Source organism: Trematomus bernacchii, unplaced genomic scaffold (genome assembly GCF_902827165.1).
Source record: "Trematomus bernacchii unplaced genomic scaffold, fTreBer1.1, whole genome shotgun sequence".
NCBI lineage: Eukaryota > Metazoa > Chordata > Actinopteri > Perciformes > Nototheniidae > Trematomus > Trematomus bernacchii.
In genome coordinates, this window is record NW_022987839.1 from 2,307,850 (window position 1) to 2,329,680 (window position 21,831).

General features: G+C 39.2%; 2 protein-coding genes across 3 annotated transcripts; one reads left to right on the forward strand and one right to left on the reverse strand.

Annotated features, from left to right (window-relative positions):
• Nucleotides 1-449: 449 nt before the first annotated feature.
• On the reverse strand, nucleotides 450-7,309 carry ndufv2 (NADH:ubiquinone oxidoreductase core subunit V2). Its single transcript, XM_034153069.1, has 8 exons — nucleotides 7,131-7,309; nucleotides 5,628-5,690; nucleotides 3,695-3,757; nucleotides 3,075-3,191; nucleotides 2,806-2,974; nucleotides 2,062-2,171; nucleotides 752-828; nucleotides 450-648 (listed from the first exon to the last, which is right to left on the reverse strand). Exons 1-8 carry the CDS (start codon nucleotides 7,170-7,172, stop codon nucleotides 555-557), a joined length of 735 nt encoding a protein of 244 aa, XP_034008960.1. The 5' UTR covers nucleotides 7,173-7,309; the 3' UTR covers nucleotides 450-554.
• Nucleotides 7,310-7,893: 584 nt separating this feature from the next.
• acss2l (acyl-CoA synthetase short chain family member 2 like) lies at nucleotides 7,894-21,504 on the forward strand. 2 transcript variants are annotated; one of them, XM_034153068.1, is made up of 19 exons: nucleotides 7,894-8,126; nucleotides 8,252-8,407; nucleotides 8,554-8,749; nucleotides 11,396-11,487; nucleotides 12,022-12,125; nucleotides 13,153-13,225; nucleotides 13,448-13,523; nucleotides 14,049-14,133; nucleotides 14,436-14,573; nucleotides 15,141-15,311; nucleotides 16,142-16,275; nucleotides 16,971-17,103; nucleotides 17,511-17,567; nucleotides 17,833-17,913; nucleotides 18,003-18,111; nucleotides 19,352-19,420; nucleotides 19,942-20,118; nucleotides 20,505-20,579; nucleotides 20,938-21,504. In XM_034153068.1, the coding sequence occupies exons 2-19, from the start codon at nucleotides 8,284-8,286 to the stop codon at nucleotides 21,063-21,065; spliced, it is 2,022 nt and encodes a 673-aa protein (XP_034008959.1). In that variant the 5' UTR covers nucleotides 7,894-8,126; nucleotides 8,252-8,283; the 3' UTR covers nucleotides 21,066-21,504. The 2 variants fall into 2 exon arrangements, with proteins under 2 accessions (XP_034008959.1, XP_034008958.1); XM_034153067.1 differs by lacking the exon at nucleotides 7,894-8,126 and having other exon boundaries at nucleotides 8,173-8,407.
• Nucleotides 21,505-21,831: the final 327 nt, after the last annotated feature.

Consider the following 21,831-nt stretch of genomic DNA (forward strand, 5'->3'; position numbering starts at 1 on the left):
TGTGACTTGTCAAAGAAAGCTGTCACAGAAGAAGGGTTGGCAATGGAAACTGCGACATAAGCTTCGTAGCTTTCTCAGCATGTGGTACAGCTAGGTGACATTAACCAAATTAGAATAGGACTTTTCTTTAACACTATATGTCAAGAGGTTTCTAAGTGTAGGCCATTTTTGTCAGCTGTTATAGCCGAGTGCATAAAAAGCAGCTGCAATGTAATTTGTAAAACCAAAAAACAGATGGTAGAATAATAGTTCTGACAGAAAATACCTTTTAAGATACGTAGTTTCATGGCTTTGTATATATGTTTACGAAAAGCTTTAATGTCAAGTGTGCCTAATAGAGCAGTAGAAGTTGTCACAGGTCAAATTATAAATATATAATCTCCCATAACATCTAGTCATGTATATCACCTTGTTTTATAATCCTGTAAGTGACACAATGACACCTAGAGCACAGGCATATGAACAATTTATTTACACAACATGTTTGAGTAAAGCATAATATCATCTTCTGGGACAAGTTGCTTTTGATAAAAGGAGATGGCGGCCAAAAATGTCTACAGGTCGGCTCTGACACCGAAACCTGGCCCTGTAGGAGGCTCCGTGAGAGAAGTCAGTCCACCGGCAGGCTCACAGGAGAAACGCCCGTTCCTGTAGGAGAAGAAACAGATAGTTGCACATGCAATGTTTTTAGAAATGTTACTTATCAACCAGAAAATATTATAATAAATTGAGGAGGATTTGGTATATGTACCTGGGCCCAGCTAATGGGACTCTGCCTGCTTTAAGTTCATCAATAATTTCATCCATGTCCTTAGGTGTGAGGTCCTCCTGGAAATGAGAAGAAGACAGGATAAATGAGGAAGAAATCAGAATAGTGCTTTTATATTAATAGTGCTCTCAGCTGGATTATTAAGGTCAAAACCGTTTTCACATCCTTCAACCAGTATGAGCACCTTCTTATTCTTATTCAATGATATCCTAAAGAGAGGGGAGAAGATTGAAATACTACTTTTGCAGTATTGCAATAAGCTTATGAAGATTATGGCTAATTCTAAAAAAGCAATGTGTGTTTCTTTCCAGCATCATATTATATTATATTATAGCAGTCTCAAGGCTGTCAGTCAAAATGATCATACACGTAACCTTTTCAAATGTCAAAACTACAGTTTTAACCTGGGATAAATTGAGAATGCGTGCCCTTACTTTACTTCAAAAATAGTAAATCAGAATGTCCAAGCAGGCAAAGAAAGCAAGGCTATTATTTTAACCCCCAACCTAATTACACAGGTTTTGTTTTATAACTAATACTTGCTGTAGTCTTCTGAAACAACACTAAGAGGGCTCAGGTACTGCCTATGTTAGTGTTCAAACAGGCATTTACACTGACATGTGAACTAACAAGCTGTTTAACAGGTATATCTGTGAAGCTACACTAGTGTCGCCTCAGTGCTGTGACACATGGGTCTGTTTACAAATAATAACATCTTGACTAGATTAATTGCATGCAATTTGAGGACAGAATTGATCTAATAGCCAAATACTGCGTGCATTCCTGACACCTCATTATTCACAAAGAATACTAAACTGCACCACGGCAGTCTCGGTGTTAACACAGTGTTGCTGTTCCTCCTAATGATCTCACATGAGCAATGCTTCGTTACAAAAAAAAATCCTCCTTTCTCAGTTGCATTTATTTAATCAGGTTCCTTCACCTCCTATTGAAATTGAGTGCAGAATGTTTTTACCACATCAGATTTGACTCATAGGTTTAATTTGAACTGAGGTCACTGACAAGACAACATTGTTATTCCAGCCATGTTAATATTTAAGATTATTTTCTGTCATGGTTTGGTTTCCCCCTTCTCATTTGTGTAGACTGTACCGCACCTGCATTTGCTTTCAGAGAAAATTAAATAAAAGAAACCCTCCTGAAACATGACAGAGATATAATCTCTGCAGACATTCTTTGACAGACTCATTTCATGCTTTAACCTAATTAAAGGTTTATTTAGTTATAGTTTTAAGTAAGGAAGCCATCTGCACAGAGTGGTCGGCACTCACATAATAGTCGTCATTGATCTGGACCATTGGAGCGTTCACACAGGCTCCCAGGCATTCCACCTCCAGTAGCGTGAACATCTTGTCTGGAGTCGTCTCTCCGACCTTGATACCTGTGGAAAAACAAATACAGACATGCTATATATTTTAGCTAATCCCCTCTGACAAGCTGCAGATTAAGTTACAGAAACAACAAATATTTGTAACTTAAGCAGCACTACCTGACATTTCACAGCTGTAACGCGATATGGGCGTTATCACAAAAAGGAAAGCCACACTATTAGGTGGATTGAAAGCACAAACAAATATGTCTGATTATGTGCCACACAGACGGAAGTAGGTTAACCGTCATCTGGATAGCTTTCGGTGTTATACGTCTTCTAGTTTGCGTCTAAAACTCACTGTTGTTTGAATTGAACTGTATGTTTACTTGTTATGTTTATCTGTAGTACAAACAATAAAAAATATATCATTTTTATCTGCCTTTTATTTTGTCCTGTTAGCATAAAATGTCTCTTAACCAGTTTGGTTGTTGATTTACTAAATTGCATCTTCCCCATTATCATGAGATAACATAAGGCATATATGACAATCAGAAAATAATTTATAGTTAACGCTAGTTGTTTAACTTCCTTTCTTGATGTTTAGTTTACTTTTTTCAGCAATCTTCATCTTATACAACTCAAATACACACATAACAATAATAACGAGTTCAAGGTGGACATGAAAAATGTCCCTCTTACTTACCCAGTTTGGTTTTGATGGCCTCCAGGATGCTGTCTGAGTTGCAGAGCATGCAGGGCGTTGTTGTGCAGATCTGAATGAAGTATTTTCCCACGGGCTGACGCAGGAACATCGTGTAGAAGGTCGCTACCTCGTACACTCGCATCGGAGCGATTTCCAGCACTTCAGCCACCTGAATCAAAATAATTACATATTTCATGAGAAATGTTATCAAACAGATTCAAACTTGGATTAAGCAGCTGTAAAAACACATTTGAGGAGAATCACGGTGCCTTGTTCATGGCGGCGACAGGGAGCCATCCGTGCTGCCGCTGGGCCACGTCCAACACAGGGAGGGTGGCCGCCTGCTTGTATCCAATAGGGTAGTTAGAAATGATCGCATCAATCCTCTACAGGGGAAGAAAGAAAAGGACATTTCACCATGAATGTCGTTTAGAATAATACTGTTTTATTCGCCTTTTATACTTCAACAGTTGTATCAAATCTAATCTTTTACCATGTGCTAGTTTTAAAGCTTTACCTGCACAGATATTTACCAAAGATGCACTGATATATGGATTGACATCAGCTATTAAAAATGAAATGAAGATCATTAAAAAAACTAGAGATAGGAATGTATATATTAAAACATTGTGCTAAATAGATTGACTGACTGAAACTAGTATGAAGCTGACTAAAAAGGAGTCTTTCATACATTAATTCGTAACAGAATAACACTATCATGATCATTTCAAAAACTAAACATAGGCATGTCTAAGAAGCTGAACTTTTATATGTATTTGTATTAAAGACTAACAGACTCATAACAAAACTGCCTAATACAGGGGGGGGGGGGGTATCAGATGTAGGTAGGTACATAACCTAAATAGCTCAACCCAGATGTCACCCCTACCTTTAAGTTCTCCTCAGTGAATTCAAAAGGAGTATCTGCGTTGTTGTCAGGAGTATCTCTGTGCTAAAAGAAAAAAGACATTGTTAACATTAATTACACTAGAGGTACAATTATCCATGTCAACCATTTTATCTGTAATCCTGTTTAAATATGTCAAGTTGCTATTATGGGAGATATTTAACATGTTTCCAGTGAGTAACAGACATTATGTAATAGTATTTGATAAAAGAAGAACAACCTATCATGTGAGCCCCCATGGGAAAACAGGTGTTGCTCTCAGACTGTTGAAATGACTAAACGCAGATAATCACTATTTCGGCTTCTGCACACACTGCCCCCTTGTGAGTAGTCTTTGTGCAATAAAGAACAAATAAAACCTTCAAATGTCATGGACTTGCAGTAAGAAATGGTCAGAAAAAAATATTCCCAATTGAAGAGCAGTCAAAGACAAGTCAGCCAAAACAACTTTTCCCATTAACATACGGAAAACTTCTTTACTATCCAGGGACAATGAAACCATGGCATGTTTCCATTACATCAAAATATGACATGTGATGTTTTTCGTGGATAGCATGGCTCTAATAGGCTCTGAAGGCAGCTTCTGGGATACATGAAGAGTGTTTGGAAAACATACTGCTTAGTCATCCATTAATTACATTTATACATTCGTTTTATGGCTTACTAAATTAAATACAAATAATTTGAACACCTGTAAATGACATTTCTAAAACTTGACTCGCTTGTGAAAGATGTGTAAACACACAGGAGTTAAACAGGCCAATTTCATAAGGAATAATGAGGTTGTATGAACAATAACACTTCAATCCAAGAAAGTTGGTTTTGATTTCCTACTATTGTTCAATAAATAATAAAGATAAACAAGATTAATAACGCATTTTCAAACCGTACATAGCATGTGTTTATAACTATACTCCACATGTTAAATTAACACAATAATAAATAATGGACTGATGCTTTGAGATTATAGTGTTGGTGTATATTATCATGTGCACAGTCTCTATTACAGCTGCGATGCGGTTATGCAAGGCCACAGAAAATTGCGATAAGGACAACTAACTGTGAAACAGGAAGACAATATTGCACATTTTTCTGAATGTATCAGGAAGTCCAGAAAATTGTATTGTCTATTTTAGTGTAAAAGTAAAAGTATGAACTAGAAATCCGGCAGTGGCACAGTCAGTAGGGGCTTGGACTGGGAGCTGTAGGGTCGCCGGTTCAAGTCCCCTGACCAGACCTAAATAGTGGCCGTTTCTCAATGTCGAGTATACCTGCTGCAGAGCCACTATTTCAAGTATACTATGTCATCGAGTGGCGCCGAAGGACTGTTTAAATGCATGTTAAATGCCCAGCCATTTGATGACGTAGTATACTTGAAATAGTGGCTCTGCAGCAGGTATACTCGACATTGAGAAACGGCCATGGAGTGTGGACTGCTACTTGGAGAGGTCCGCAGTTCACCTCCTGCCCTTGAGCAAGGCACCTGACACCCCCCTTCCCCCCTCACTCCCCGGGCACTAATAGCTGCCCACTGCTCCTATTACTAGACTCCTGGTGCTAGGATGGGTTAAAAGCAGAGAACAAATGTCACTGTGTGTGCTGTGTGCTCTGCATGTGTAACCATTCGATTCGATTCGATTCTAGAAAGTAGAAAAGTGGTCCCTGATTTAAGAATGGGAAAAAACCTGTCAGCCAGAATTAAAAAACGATTAATATTGTGGCCCAATTAACTAAACTCCAGGACGTATCTTGCAGGTTCTGGCTGAAGCACAAAGACAAGCTAACAATAACCCCATAAGCTCTCGATTACCTGTGATGCACCATGGCCAGTGCAACAATGCAAGCTTATTAAAAGGTGTTAAACCGACATTAAACAATGAATCCGGACTACACAAGACTGGTTGACATAACTCACCACAAAGACGCCTCCAGCTCCTGCACGCGCAGCGGACTGATGCAGACTCCTGACCTGCCTGGCCTGCACGCACAGAGAGAAAGAAGACACATAAAATACCTGGTGGTGTGTCAATTCATATGTTCACTTCCTAGGATCAAGGACATGTCTCACTTTAGACCACCTGAAAGAACTAGTAGATGGAAAATGTAATGTTCATTCATTAAAGATAATGTGTAAATAACAACTTCAACACAATGATCAGGCAGACTAAAGATAATATCTGAATGTGCTTTATGCATGTTATTCTTTTATTAAAACATAATATCCTAAGAAACCATCACATATAGCATAAGCACTGGTTTCTAAAAAGGTAAATGTCTAAATAAATTATACTCACATGTAACAACAAATGTGTCCTTTTTATAATTAACTTTAATATATTTAAGCAGGAGAAACACAGGTCATAAATGAGTAATAATTTGATACATTAAATTACATCTTCATAGGTCACTCATTAATATATATTAGATAATCATAAAAGAATACAGGGCTATTGCCGTTTTTCACTAAGTTTCATAATGTTCAGACAAGATTATTTCAGTTTTGTACGAGACAAATACATCTAAAAATAATAAGTCATAACTTTATGAGTATTAACAAATCAAAAAATGGTATGCTAAACATAAAGGGAAGGCCACACAACTTAGTGTATTGTAATTTAACATACTGACACTAGTCTTAATACTTCACTTTTGTATTTGTTTATGTTATTTCAAAATAACATAAGAAAAATGTTTAAATCTTAACTGATTTAACTTACACATCTTTGTTTTGCAATTGTTCTAATAATTGTCTATGTATGTTAAATTCAACCAACAACTCCCAAAAACCTTGCAGAATGGAAAAAATGTTATATCAGTAACTGTGATGGGGCTTTTGCCATGTTGTGTAACTACAGAATCACACACACACACACACACACACACACACACACACACACACACACACACACACACACACACACACACACACACACACACACACACACACACACACACACACACACACACACACACACACACACACACACACACACACACACACACACACACACACACACACACACACACACACACACACACACACACACACACACACACACACACACACACACACACACACACACACACACAGCTAAATACAACATCGAGCGAGTGACCGTTACGTGTCACAGTGTTGTCTAACACTTAAATAATATATATTATTTTCAATGTCCATGAGGATATTCGCAGCCAATGTGCAATCACACATGTCTAGAGTAGTTTTTTTTTTGCATTACTGATGTTGTCCTAAGATCACCTTGTAAATGTCTGACAGCAGAAAGCTAAGTGAGCTAGCATGCTAGTTAGCTTAGCGCCTTCCACTGCTTGCCCTTGTGAGAAGTCATGGCTTTTTATCTCCAAATTATTAATTAGGCATTTACACGTTTACCCAGAACCATATAGAAAGTCACACACATACCGTCTGCGATACGGCAGAGCGAAATGCAGCAGCCAAAAACATCTTGGAGCTTGAAGTTTGGTCCCGGTGTTTTACCAAATGGACGGGACAGCAGCAGCCGAAATCAACACAAGCGTTTTTACGCTCGATTGAGAGGGTCTTACGTAAAATGCCACGTCATACGTTAGACCGCTCGAAACTGAATCGATCCCAGATTGAAATTTGAGATAAAAAAACAAATGATGACAACCGAGCCATTTTCCCATTTGTTATATAACCCGAGTGGTGGCTCACGTTGCATGTTTACCAGCGTTTCCAAGGGCAGATTGTTTGAAGCATAAACATATCAAATATTTTTCATTATTAGTTTTAATATAATGAAATGTTATATATTATAAAAATGAAAATATTAATATTTGAAATGATAACTTTGAGAAAACATTCAACAAATTGTAGTGTTTGCCATGTTTCTTTCTTCTTTTTGTCTAGTGAAATTCAACTGTCCAATTTCTGTCATGCTCTTGCATTTATGAAATACAATTGATCATAACCAAAATATGAAACAGATAAAAAAGGAAGTTTATTACACTTAATGTAAATATAAAATATGTATATGTAACAAAAGCTAAGCAAGGGTTATAGTTTGACATGGCCTATGAATATGGACGCATACAATACTTTAGATATTTCAAGAGCATTTAGTGGCATTGCCTTGAGGATGAGGGATTGTGTTTACTTGCTGTCGGTGAACTAAATGCTGTTACCTCTCTTGCTATTTTCCCAGAGAACCAATCAGCCCCCCTGTCAAATCAAACCATCCTGTGTTGGCATGAATCCCAGCATTCATGCTGCTGCTGCACACACTCCTCCTCCACCTCCTTGCTTGGTTAAATAATGCGATCAACAGGCCAGGGGGGGCTCAACCAATGAAAAAGTGGGAGTGCTGAACCGTGCAAGCTGATTGGCTGTCCTGGCCCTAAACAGACTGTGAGCGAGCCTGCAGATCGGGGATTAGAGGTGGGTCTCTATGCATGCTGAAAAGTGTTGCTTCTGTAGAGGAGGCCTTGTAGTCTTTTCACTCAGGAGGATACAGACAGATCAGCAGTGACTCCAGATTAACCCACTTTCTCACTGTCCCTCAGATGATATAGGCCAGTCTGCATCTGTCTCCACAATGGTTGTTCCTGAATCCCAGGAAAAAATGTACTACCCTCCTGATGACCTGAAGAGGGATGCTCATGTACCGGATTTCAACTCCTATCTGGCACTGTACAGGAAGTCTCTTGAGAATCCAGAAGGTAGGTCAAACCGGCTTGTATTTTTAGTGCAGCGCTTACAATGTTTCCATGCATTGCACCTCCCTGAGAGATAACTGTAAGCATGATCCCTGTGTTTATCTACCCGGCAGTCTGTAACACTGACATTAAACATCACTTTCTTTCAGCTTTCTGGAAAGAGATTGCAGATGAGTTCTTTTGGAAGAAGCCAGCAACGGGACCATTGCTGCAGTACAACTTTGATGTGACAAAAGGGAACATTTATGTCAAATGCATGGAAGGGGCCAAAACCAACATGTGCTATAATGTCCTGGACAGGCTTGTGAGGGAGAAGAACTTTGGTGAAAAGGTTGCCTATTACTGGTAAGCCACAATGTTTGTCCGCCATGAATGATGGCTTTGATGGGAAATACTGCCTGGAGTTATGTCAGCAACTGTTGTGTCCTGCAGTGTGCCAAAGCAAACCTCAGCTAGTGCCAGTGTTTTAATGTTTCGATCCAACTAAAGACATTTAACAGGATCTATTGTAAAACATTACCAGATTGCATATGCTTTTGTAATTACACATTTTATAATCTTGCATTTCAGCAGATTGTCCTGTTGCACTCACAAAAACAAGTCGTTTAGTGTTTAATCACTTGGATCTTGCCCAAATCTTCCCATATCAAAAGGTCAAATAAGAGCCTAATGGATTGTTTTCTGCATATAACTGTTTTCTTTTGCAATGTTTTGCATATGAGCTCAAAAATAGTTAGTTTGAACAATTACAAGCTTCCACTAAACTCTTTAAATGACTTTGAACTTACAATAGCTGGCTGCTTACAGTAAAGCCTCACACACTTGACAAACCACCATAAAGTCTTTACTTTATATGATGGCATATATTTGCTCTGTCAACACAAGAGGCTTGCCAAATGACAAATATTGGTTCTGTAAGCGCAGCAGTAATAGGGGTTCAATGGACCTGGGCACAGCGGATACCAGCCATTGCCCAAATAAACGCAGTGGACTCACACACTTGACAAACCACCATAAAGTCTTTACTTTATATGATGGCATATATTTGCTCTGTCAACACAAGAGGCTTGGCAAATGACAAATATTGGTTCTGTAAGCGCAGCAGTAATAGGGGTTCAATGGACCTGGGCACAGCGGATACCAGCCATCGCCCAAATAAACGCAGTTTGCACTACATCAGAGCAAGCATTAGTGTATGTAATAAATCTGCTAAAGTATTTGCCATTACGGCTTAAGCACGTTATATGATGAAGCTATTGTGTATCAGCTGTTTTATTGCCCTATTTATATTCTAGGTATCAGTGGTGAGATGATTTGTTTTATATTGTTAAACACTTATATGACCTTAGCTCACACAATGTCCAAAAAGTAAAAGCAAAACTATCTTTAGAAGATCAATGCAACAAAAAAAAGACACCAAAAAGGTTAACGAGTTGATTTGTACTTTTGTTTGAATTATTTGCAGCTACTTTTCTGAGATTGAAGTCCCAGTGCTCTGTGATGACAGGTGGCCCACTGCTAGAGTGTCACCCTTAATAAAACAACTGTGTGTAAGAAATGGTTTTCAGGTTCAAAAGTAGGGTTGGGTAGCTGGGTATGTGATACTACTAAAAAATAAGAAATCCTTTATGAAGTAGTTAAAAAATTAGCCATGATCAGCAGCCTAAAAATGTTCTTTTGGATTGTCACAGCTTAAAAGCAGTAGTTCCTATTAGTTATGCATTAGCGGCTATGAGAAGCGGACACAAGAACACATTCAATGTCAGGTTTGCCTCTGTGTCATTTCCTTTTCTTTTTTTTAAATCTTTTAGACAAGAAAAGGCAATGCATTATAAAGATAGGTAAAGTGCATCACTGAACACATTGAGACTAAAGTCATACATTACATAAAATTAACCAAACATCTATCGTAAAACAAATAGACAAGGTCAAGAAAATGAAAGAGTATAATAAATTAAGGCTGACATACATGGGGCATATACAACAACAGCACAATGCTTAGAGGCAAAAATAAACAGCAATGCAGTGCAGCAGCTAAAACCAGCTTCACCAGGTTTAGATTTTATGACTGACGACCTCAAAGGATCTTTGAGTTGAAACTGTCCCTGAGGTATTTTGCTCATAAAACATTTGGTGATTTATATCTTTGGAGTTGTTTTGGTAAAAGTTATTTGAGAATTCGGGTTTTCTTGGATTTTAAGCAGCAGCATTCTGAATGGGCTGCACATTAAAAAGTAAGTTAAAGAGTTTAGTGGTAAGTCTAGTAGTAAGTATTAATATATACTTGAAGAATAAAAAAAAGACTTCAAATAGAGCAAGACAATATTTCAAGAGACACAATGGTGCAAGTAAATGCAGGAAATAGTCATATATGTACATATGTACTTATCAAATAAGATGAGACAGAATGTCAAATTAAATAAAGTGGTCCAAGGATTGACCCTTGTGGAACTCCAGATGTATTTTTGATTTACTCTAATACATATTGTCCAAGAGGCACACTCATAACTTATTAATTTAAAGAGTTTCAAATAAATAAAAACATTTTAATCAATAGCCGTTGCATTTAAAAGTACAGAGTTTCATCACTGCAATCATTTATTTCACCATCATCCTGGCGATAAGGTTGATGCCAGGTTTGAACAGTGTTTTGGCTTTCGTCCTGCACTGGAGGCGTGCTAACATGCTGCCCGCTGGCCTGTGTAACCTTGTGCCACATACTTTTCATAGTAACTCCCCTGACAGACATCCAAACCTAATATAGACGCAGCCACACAGGGGACAGGTTATCTCCCTGAACTCAGGGAACTCAAACCACAATGTCACGTTATATGAGAAGATACTTTTCGAGGAAATGGGGAATCTGGAGGGTTTCTTTATCTGTCATAAGAGTAGTCAAAATTAGCCGGACATCGCACAAATTAACACATACAGACAAAGCTTTGCATGACAGTTTTGTTGTGTTTCTTCTCTTTTGTGTGCACTTCTCAGGGAAGGAAACTCACCTGACCACCACATGGCCATCACCTACAGCCAGCTGCTGAGCCAGGTCTGCCGCTGTGCTAATGTTCTCAAGAAAATGGGTGAGAAATCTTACATTTAAACAACATTACATCAATATGAATTGCTCAGTTGCAAAAATACAGAGATGACTTGATCCTTATAAATTACCAGAAGCAATTACATTTGAGAAATGAAAAAAGACATGCCAAATTCAATATAACAACATGCTTTGTGTGGAGCTGAAACATAAAGCAATGTATTTTTGCTTATATGAAGACAATACTACAATACTAAATGACAAAACAAGACATTTAATGAAATTCCCTTGGACATTGATTCGTTTTTGACATTTTATAGAAAATAGATTAATAAAATAATCTATACAATATTTGTTAGATTAATAAATAAGGAAAGTTATCATTAGTTGGCTCTATGCTGTACTCCCAAATGCACTTATCAGACCAACAGTACAGCATTAGGCGCATATCCAACATGCTGAAACTCCCCGTAAAGCTACGTTTCTGTAGCTGGTTTGAGTTGAGAAGTAGCTCAGATCAGGCCCAGATGTGTATGTGTTATTCAAAACCACACATCTGCTTGTTTCCTTTTTCAAGGTGTAAAAAAGGGAGACAGGGTTTCCATCTACCTTCCCATGATCCCCGAGCTCGTCTACACCATGTTGGCCTGTGCAAGGATAGGTGCTGTTCACTCCATAGTGGTAAGTAGTATGATGAATGGCCCTTTCTTAATTTCTTATTTTCTTGTTGTTTCACTTATTTTGGAGGAGCAGACAAATACGTTTTGCTCATATAATGTCAGCATGTTAACAAAGTATGAAGATTTGATTTCTTTACCTTGTGTGAAAAACCTTCCCTGGTGCTTCAAGCATGAGTCAGTCATTTTTTTGCAGCCTATTTGACCCATATCTGTCATGCATAAGTTCCAAATGTTCACCTTACCTCAGTTCAAATGAAGTCGTTTTTTTCAGCATGTATATTAGCAGTGTTTGCCTTGCTCTTATAGTTATCACCTGCACTCAATATTTGGGTCAGACATTTACTGGCTGTATACACATATACACTTGGAGAGTCATCAGAGTCTTTGACCTTTTGAAAGGAAGCCAACACTATTTTAGCTTTTCAACCTTCCTACTCCATGCAAAGGTTAGTAGCACTGTTATAAATATCTCCAGGCGGCTCCAAGATGGGTTCCCTTCATGACTGGCAAGGCCTCTTTTTGGCAGACTTAAGTATAAGTGACCTTGTAAGTGCTTGGTCACTGTTTGCACTTTTTCCATATTTGATATGAACACCACTTAGCAACATAAGGGCCTCTGGCATAGTGCCAGTGTCTTGGATTCCTCATTTGTCTGTTAATATAAGTCATAAATTAGCTTGACATGAAATCATAGACAGAGCCAGACCGCGACATTTTGCTGAGTCCTGAGTCCTCAGTGTCCTGATTCATAATGCTGTCATCAACACTGACAATTTACACTCAGTGAACCTGTAACCTTGGCCAGAACAGAAGCGTCTGGTGGAGGATGCAGCAGATGACAATGATATAAAAGATTCATTTTAAATGTCTAGTTCATTATGTAAGATTGAATAAGGTGACTTCTTTATACATGGTTATGAGCGGGAACAGCCAGCATCCGACTCAGTGATGGAAATTCGGACCCAAGTTGTTATAAACCAGAATATCCTTTTAAAAATGTTGTCTTTTCTTTTTCTTTTCATGTTCAGTTTGCAGGATTCTCCTCTGAGTCTCTGTGTGAGAGGATCATCGATGCTTCCAGCTGCGTGCTGGTGACGGCAGGTAGGAGCAACAGCAGTATGAAGTGATTTGTTGCAGCTGTAAAGATGGTTTCAAGTCATAGAGCAAACCGCCTTCATTATGCATTATTTTAAAACGTATCTGTTCCAGTGTGCTCAAACTAAGTAAAATGAGCCTACATTGCAGAGCCTTGTGTTTATATACGTGTTCCCTGCTAGTTTATACAGCTTATCGTCCCTCCCTACTTATCTTTGTAATATACAGATGGTGTTTACAGAGGAGAGAAGCTGATCAACCTGAAACAGATTGCAGACGAGGCGCTGGAGAAGTGCCGGGAAAAGTGAGTCCACTTCTCAGCAACCGCCCTTATTTACACTAGCTGCTGCTAATGGGACTCAACTGCTGGACACACACACATGCACACGCACACGCACACACACGCACACGCACACACGCACACACACGCACACGCACACACGCACACACACACACACACACACACACACACACACACACACACACACACACACACACACACATTAGGGAAGCCAAGGTTGTTCGCTCCCATAGCAACAACAAAAGCCAGGGAGGGATGCATTATCAGGGGTATCATTTTAAAATAAAAAATAAAGCGATTTTGTCAACTATACCAAAGACTTCAAATATTTATCTCAAAATCTCACATTTTCCATGTGTAACAGTTTGTCTGACACTATTTACTATAACTTAGGACTTTTACGATATTTACTACTAAGGTCATATATGATGTACTTTTTCAAAAAAATCATTCAAAACAGACGACAGGAGCTCTAGCCATTAAATACGTTTTGACGCCCTCAAATTTGTATTTGTATTTTCATCACAGAGGGTCATCTACTGTCACTAAATGTCTCGTGATCAAGCACCCGGCACTCAGGACAAAAAGTGGAGCTGCATGCAACAAACTTCAGGTAGATATGTTTTCAAAACCAGTATTCAATCACACTGTATATGTCTAGCATATTCATATATTCCCCTTATTATTTATTCTATATATCATATTTGTTCTATACATTACTGCTTATTCTGTATACACTGTACATTACTGCTTTTGGCACTTCTGGTTGGACGCTATCCAATGAAAATGTAGGATTCAGAAAAGGCCTCTAAGGGGCATAGTGAAGTTTAAAATGGACATGGTGTGTTGCTGTTTGTATTTTTTTGAATTGTGCACATTAACGCCTGGCGTTTCTTCCATGTTTGGTGCGTTCAGACTCCCTGGGACTCGGACTGTGACGTGTGGTGGGACGAGGCGATGAGAGACTCTCCTGAAGAGTGTGAACCTGAGTGGCTGGACGCTGAGGACCCGCTGTTCATCCTCTACACCAGCGGCTCTACCGGCAAACCCAAGGTAAGATGCGATTGTATGTATAAACTAGTTTTATATAGTAGAAGAACACAGTAGATTTGCATAGGGAAAACATATTCTGCTGTCATTTCTCAGTGAAACCACATCTTTTGACTCACAGTCTATTTTCTCCTCTGATAAGCCGGTAATGGTGTTAACTGTCCTGGCTTTGATATGTCTTTCTTTGTCTGTGCTGTGCAAAAGGGAGAATTAATGGGTTTATAATGGGCATAAATGCAAGTTGAAAGCACTGCATTGTGTGTATGGGGGCTACATGTTATTACACAAAGCACGGGGCTTAGAGCATCAGATAGTGAGTGCAATCATCTCTGTCTCTGCCAGCCACACACACACACACACACACACACACACACACACACACACACACACACACACACACACACACACACACACACACACACACACACACACACACACACACACACACACACACACACACACACACACACACACACACACGTCTCTTCACCCCCCCTTATTTCCGCTCTCTGCCTCCTTTGTGTAGACCAATTTTCTCCTCATTCATGTTTCCTCCTGTGTGCGGTACAGGGTGTTCTCCACACGGTTGCCGGGTATCTGCTCTATACGTCGCTGACCTTCAAGTACGTTTTCGACCATCACCATGACGACGTGTACTGGTGCACCGCAGACATTGGCTGGATCACCGGACACTCCTACATCACCTACGGCCCGCTGGCCAACGGAGCCACAAGTGTCCTCGTGAGTCAGGAGACTTTGTTCCTTTGGTTTAGTTAAAAATCCCCATTATGCAATTAAAAATATATATAAGTCTCCTTTAAAAAATATATCGAATTTACCATTTCCACATTCAAATGTCTTAAAATGAACGGACCTGTTATAAATTGTGTTTAGTGAGGTACTTACATTATTCCAAATGTTTCCAACAATTTTCAAAGAATAACCAGATTTATATCAAGGTAATGGTCCTTATCATTAGTCGTATATTGCACATGCATCAGCCCAGGGTGGCCCAAAAGAAGCTTTATAAATTGACTTTTTAGACTAGATTCAAGATATATTTAAAGAAACAGTTTTTGCATCATTTGTCCTTTTTGATCCTAAAATTGAAACCGGAAGAAGGATTTTAGAACTGCTTTATTCAGTGTCTTTTACCATTTTAAATCCCTGGGTCTGACTGTTTTGGAGAGGAGGAGACGTCTAAAGATAATTCCCCTAACAATTCTCCTGTAAATGTTGACCTTAAGTTATTAGAGAGACAAACAGAGAAAACATTACTCTTGTTTACTCTCTGCCCCTTCATCTGTTGCTCATTGAACAGAGTCAGAAAACACAGATTCCTCACATGGAATTACTTTAATTATTTTTAGCGGTTTCCCTCACCGCATTATGCTTGTTTATGAGAGGAGGAGGATATTAGTCTCCTGTTTAAATCCTCCTGAACAACAAACACAGAAAGAATCCCTACAAACTCCTTATTTTGTTATTGTTTTGATTAAGCCAAAAATAATTACAAATCGTGCATTCAAGACGTTCTAAGAGTTGCGTGTGTGTGTGTGTGTTTTCTCCAGTTTGAAGGTATCCCAGTTCACCCTCATGTCGGCCGGTTCTGGGAGATCATTGAGAAATACAAAGTCACCAAGTTCTACACAGCGCCTACAGCCATCCGCCTGCTGATGCAGTACGGTCGAGAGCCGCTGCAGAAGTAAGACCCTGCACGTTGCTCAGAAAAAAACAGATTTCCAGAAGCTAGAGCAGTCTGACTTTGAAAACACAGCTAGACGAGAAAGGTGCTTCAAGTCTTTTTTTACTGCAAGGCCTCCCAGCTTTCATATGGAAATGTCCATCTATCATTTCTGAAAGATCTCCTTCTGATCTAAAGTCTTATGTCCTCGGTGGTGAGGTGAAGAAAGTTAACTATTTGACTGGTGATTGATACCGAGTGAACATGCCTTTTTAATGCATTTCCAAAACTAAATTCACAAGACTCCTTAAACCAAATACCAAGTCAATAAAGATTTTAAAAAAACTCTACATACAAGAGTCTTCATCAGCTTGTCAATGAAGAAAAACATCAACCCTAGAAGACCGAAACGAAACCCACCTGGAAAACAGATATATATAGTTGTTCTTACTTTTTCGAACTTGTTTTGCTTATTCCATCTGACAACCAATAAACAAACATTTGCTAAGCTGCTCTAATGGTGTTTTATGTACAACAATTTAAGGGAATCGTGTGACAATATGAGAAATATGCTCACAACTTTCCCTGGATGCCCGTGTTGCTGGGATAGTAATCTAGCCTAGCTAATACAGGCCCAACTAAAGCGGTGATCATAACCACATAATGACGAAAAAAAATAAAAATCTGATGGAAGTATTCTCACTTGCTTCTACCAGGTACGACCTCTCCAGCCTGAGGATTCTGGGTACTGTTGGAGAGCCGATCAACCCGGAGGCGTGGCAGTGGTACCACGAGGTCGTCGGTCAGGGCAGATGTCCCGTAGTCGACACTTTCTGGCAGACAGAGACCGTAAGTGACATCTGCCTGCAATAAACACACAAATCAGCTGGTATTTAGTTATATTTCAGAGTCATTTTTTGAATTATGTTAAGTCAATATGCTGTTTAGTTAAAAATTGTTACTTTAAAGTTACAGAAAAACATCTAGAGCCAATGTTTAGTTTGTCTGCTCTGAGTTACTGTAGACACATGGCGGTGCAACGTAGTGTTAAAGAGAGGACCTGCTCACTAAGGTCGTCAGAAGATCAAAAGGGCTCAGTCTAAGCTAACTAAAACACAATTCTGTTTCTTTATGTGATTATAGTACTGAAAACATAGTTATTAGATCTCCCTAAATACTACATGCTGTCCCTTAAAGCTACAGATACACATTTCTGAGTGTCAGGTGCCTTTAAATGTCACTTTATTCCTCTACAGGGAGGTCATGTGTTGACTCCTCTGCCTGCTGCCACGCCTCTGAAGCCAGGCTCTGCTGTAAGTGACAACATGGATTACATAATACTCTTTTTATGCTTATCTGTAACACACCAGCATCTCCTGAGTTAGTTTCATCAATACATCTAATGCTGGCAAGGACAGGTTAGACTGAAACAATGCAGGAGATTCAACAGTTTTTCATAACATTTCAATTTGACTTTTGCAGATTATGATCAAGTTTATGATCTGAAAGAAACATTTATGAGCTTTTTAATGAGAGAATAAAGTTTTATCCCCTTTAAATCCACATCTCATATTTCAGACGTTCCCTTTCTTCGGGGTAGAGCCCGCAATCCTCAACGAACACGGGGAGGAACTGGAAGGCGAGGCTGAGGGTTATCTCGTACGTTTTAAATCATCTCTATGTAACTTTGCAGCAGCAGCAGTAATGCCTCTCTTATATTTATATGTATTTTCTGTGCTTTGTTACAGGTATTCAGGAGGCCTTGGCCTGGCATAATGCGCTCAGTGTACAGAAACCACGAACGCTTCGAGAACACATACTTCAAGAAATTCCCGGGCTTCTATGTAACTGGTGATGGTGAGAAATGTATAACACTCAACTTCACCCACCTGCTGCACAGACTGCATGTCAGAAGAGTCTTTAACCCTTATGTTGTGTTCGGGTCTCCCGTGACGCGTTTCAAGTTATAATGATATAATAACTACGCTCTAGTTTTTTTTATCGGAACAAGGCTTCATGATATCCTCCACAACAGCTATATAAACACTACAAAACTGATTTTGACATTTTTTGCCAAGTCTGAAGGTCTCTAAAAAAAAAAGTGTATCATTTGGTGTTCGGGTCTGGGGAGACCCAGCAGAATTGTTTTGGGTGACTCGAGGTCAAATTTGGCCCAATCAAGATTCATCTTTGATTTTAGACACCCCAGCCCCGCCCCCTTCATCAACTGTAACAATAATTTTTCGCAACATGCACCTGGTCTCCCCTCCCTCTGCCCCCCCTCCCCCCACGGGAACTCGACCTTTCTCAAAGAATATGTACACGAACACTTGAACCTGAACACACACATGCACGTGTGCAATATGTGGTGTAATGTGTTTTGGGCCATAACATTAAATTACAACAGGATTGTACGGTTATGAATGCATTATAAGTTAGTTATGATGTAGTTAAAACAATATAGGATGATAGTCTTTTTTTGTGTGTTTTGGACTGAGATAAATCATGGGTCAAAATTGACCCGCGAGCACCATGAACGGTAACAGCTTTTGAACACAACACAAGGGTTAATGCCAGCCCTTTAATTACCCAGACTGTGGCGGCCTGCCATAATCTAATTTCCCCCGGACATATTTGTACACTTCTTCACAGGTGGGCTGAAGCTTGCAGGCGCATTTTGTCTTTATGGCAACGTTGCAGGTTCAATCACACTTCATATCAAGACACGTTAATTGTCATGTGTGAAGTTAAAAACCAGTTAGTTTACAATTAAATTCTTCATTTGCCTTCCTTTCTGAACACTGTACATATACAAGGACGAGCAAGAGATTAATATACAAAAGCACAAAGTTATTTTAAGATGTAAGTTTAGCTTTCTTTAGTACACCAAAACTGATGATGAAATGTACAAGACTTTTGTACAAGTGACTGTGCCCCCGAACACCTGGATGGTCACTAGTCTCAAATAATCGAGTGGAAAACACTGAATAGCAAAAATGCCCTTGATTTCTCGCCAAAGAGCCTTTTAAGAAAGAGATAAAAAGGCTATCAAATAATCTTTTGGGGGTTATGCAACTTGTTTTCTTCTTTCTCTCAGGTTGCAAGCGGGATAAAGACGGCTATTACTGGATCACAGGAAGAATAGACGACATGCTGAATGTGTCAGGTACTGAACTGATTTACTGTCTGATAACACAGTCTGCTTCAAACACCCTAAATAAAAAGGTCTTACAAAACCAAGACACTTTTAATTCTACCCTTTTATGTAATTCAGAACAATAACCAGAACATCAGAATCAGTTAGTCCCACAGAGGGGAAAGTTACATTGTTTACAGCAGAAAAGAGCCAAAGACAGCTTAATGTTACCTAAGAAGCATGCATAAAGAAATATTAAAGATTAAAAAAGAAATTATAATAAAAAAGTTACACAATTTACAAAAAACACATCCTGTAACAGTTCTGAGGATTTAGCAGCCAGGTATATATTGCACAGTTATTAACGGCATATATATATTGCACATATTGCACATAGTTGGTATTTAACAACAAGGAGTGTTATAGTCTGTGTTGTTATCATGTATTTGAATTTAAAGCCATTTCTTTTCATTTTCCTCCCCAGAAACTTGGTGATTATTCCTCTCCTATGTGTTTTGCCCCTAATTACTTTGTGTTGTGGGTGTGTTCAGGCCACCTGATGAGCACGGCGGAGGTGGAGGCGGCGCTGATGAAGCACCCGGCAGTGGCGGAGGCTGCGGTGGTGAGTCGGCCTCACGCGGTGAAGGGAGAGTGTCTGTACTGCTTCGTCACCCTGAAGCACAGCCGGGAGTTCAACCACACGCTGCAGGACGAGCTCAAGAGACTGGGTGAGGCTGTGAAGTGTGATTTTAAGAGTTTTTGTTGGGTAACTGTTTCTGTTTCATTGTCTCTCTTGGTTTATATTGGAACAATCCCTGATATGAAAAGGGATTTTTAGATCCATAACTACATCACACTAAAAAAAGTCAAATTTTCAAAAGCTATTGGTGAAGAAAAAGGTTAGTGCAACTATTGTGTGTTTTCTTGTGCTCACAAAAATGTAGATTTGGCCTGAACATGTGTTTAACTGTACACAATGCACAATAATGCTCAGATTGTTCAAAAACTAGCTGACTGAACAAACACATTTGAATGAAAACAGTCCGTTAAAAGTAAATACAATAAGTCCAGAAGATCTTTATCTGAACAGCACTAATTCCTTCCCATTTTTCAGTGAGGGAGAAAATTGGACCAATCGCCACGCCGGACTTCATTCAAAACGCTCCAGCACTCCCGAAGACTCGCTCAGGTAAACAGCTCAACAACACAATCCTCGTCCTCCTCTCATTTAGTAATAATAATAATAATAATAATAAAGCTTGAATTATATAACACATGCAGCTCAAAGTGCTTTACAAAATGTCACATCACAAGTAAGAAATAATCAACAAGAAATTCCCCTCAGATTATTTGTTAAGAGCTTTACAGACCTGTACATGCGGCAACATATAACATTTGATCAGGTTAAGAGACACAAGGAGGTCAAATGTATGATAATAAAATATTGCTATTGAAGCATGTTAAGATTAATAAAATAAGATAAATTCTTTAAGACCTATAAAATAAATAAAATCACTAACACCTCCTGACTCTGGATTTATTTTCAGGAAAGATCATGAGGCGAATCCTCCGGCAGATCGCCCGCAACGAGAAGGACCTGGGCGACCTCTCCACCCTGGCCGACCCCAAGGTGGTGGAGGAGCTGTTCAACCAGAGATGTGAAGCTGCAGCCTGAACACCCCCCCCCCCCTCCTCCTCCTCCTCCTCATGCAACGATGAAGACCATCGCAATCTGCTGCTTCTAGATCAGCGTCTGTGCACTGACTGAATGAAAGGGCTGGGATCAGACAACGAGTCGTTTTAAATTAGTTTTATGTATATAAAAGAAAGTAGAATGACAATTGGTCAAAGAGGCATTAATGTAAACGTGTGAATATATGGGGGCTGCTTTGCGTTTGGGCCAAAATGTCAAACTAACTGAACACAGAATTGCTATCTTTTATATATTTTATAAGTATTTTAATCTCCTATCGTTGTAAGTGAGTATTTCCTCTCTTTTTGAATCTTGAAATAGTAACGTCAGCTTTGCACAGCTTGTTTTTTGACTGACACCTGATGTATATTTTCAATTCTGTGATATGTTTCTATGACCTGAGAATGAAGTGTTGAATCTGTCTTGTGTCCTTTGTCCTTTTACCTGGAGCTCAGCAGCTCATTGGCCCCCTCGTGTGGCAGGAATCGTCCTCTACAGCTGTTATCTGATGTTTTATTGAAAACCCTTTCTTACGCTACTTCTAAGTCTTTCTAGAAGCCTAATAATGATGTACGGAGCACACACACTTAAACACACACAGCGAGTATGGGGGACAAAGACCGCAGGATGAGAGGAAACAAGAGGGCGGTTTTATCTTAAGTGGATTACTTCGAAATGTACAAGGATTTGTTGTCTTAAAAATGAGAAAAAAGATCGACAGTTTTGTGATAAAAGTAGCTCAGAGGGT

Excerpts from the sequence above, each read along its gene's own strand:
- acss2l (XM_034153068.1), top strand. The coding sequence starts at position 8,284 with ATGGTTGTTCCTGAATCCCAGGAAAAAATGTACTACCCTCCTGATGAC. Across the intron at positions 11,488-12,021 it reads TAATGTTCTCAAGAAAATGG|GTGTAAAAAAGGGAGACAGG; the intron begins GTGAGAAATCTT and ends TCCTTTTTCAAG. Across the intron at positions 13,226-13,447 it reads CTGCGTGCTGGTGACGGCAG|ATGGTGTTTACAGAGGAGAG; the intron begins GTAGGAGCAACA and ends TGTAATATACAG.
- ndufv2 (XM_034153069.1), bottom strand. The coding sequence starts at position 7,172 with ATGTTTTTGGCTGCTGCATTTCGCTCTGCCGTATCGCAGACG. Across the intron at positions 3,192-3,694 it reads TCACTGAGGAGAACTTAAAG|AGGATTGATGCGATCATTTC; the intron begins GTAGGGGTGACA and ends CTTCCCCTGTAG. Across the intron at positions 2,975-3,074 it reads CTGTCGCCGCCATGAACAAG|GTGGCTGAAGTGCTGGAAAT; the intron begins GCACCGTGATTC and ends ATTTTGATTCAG.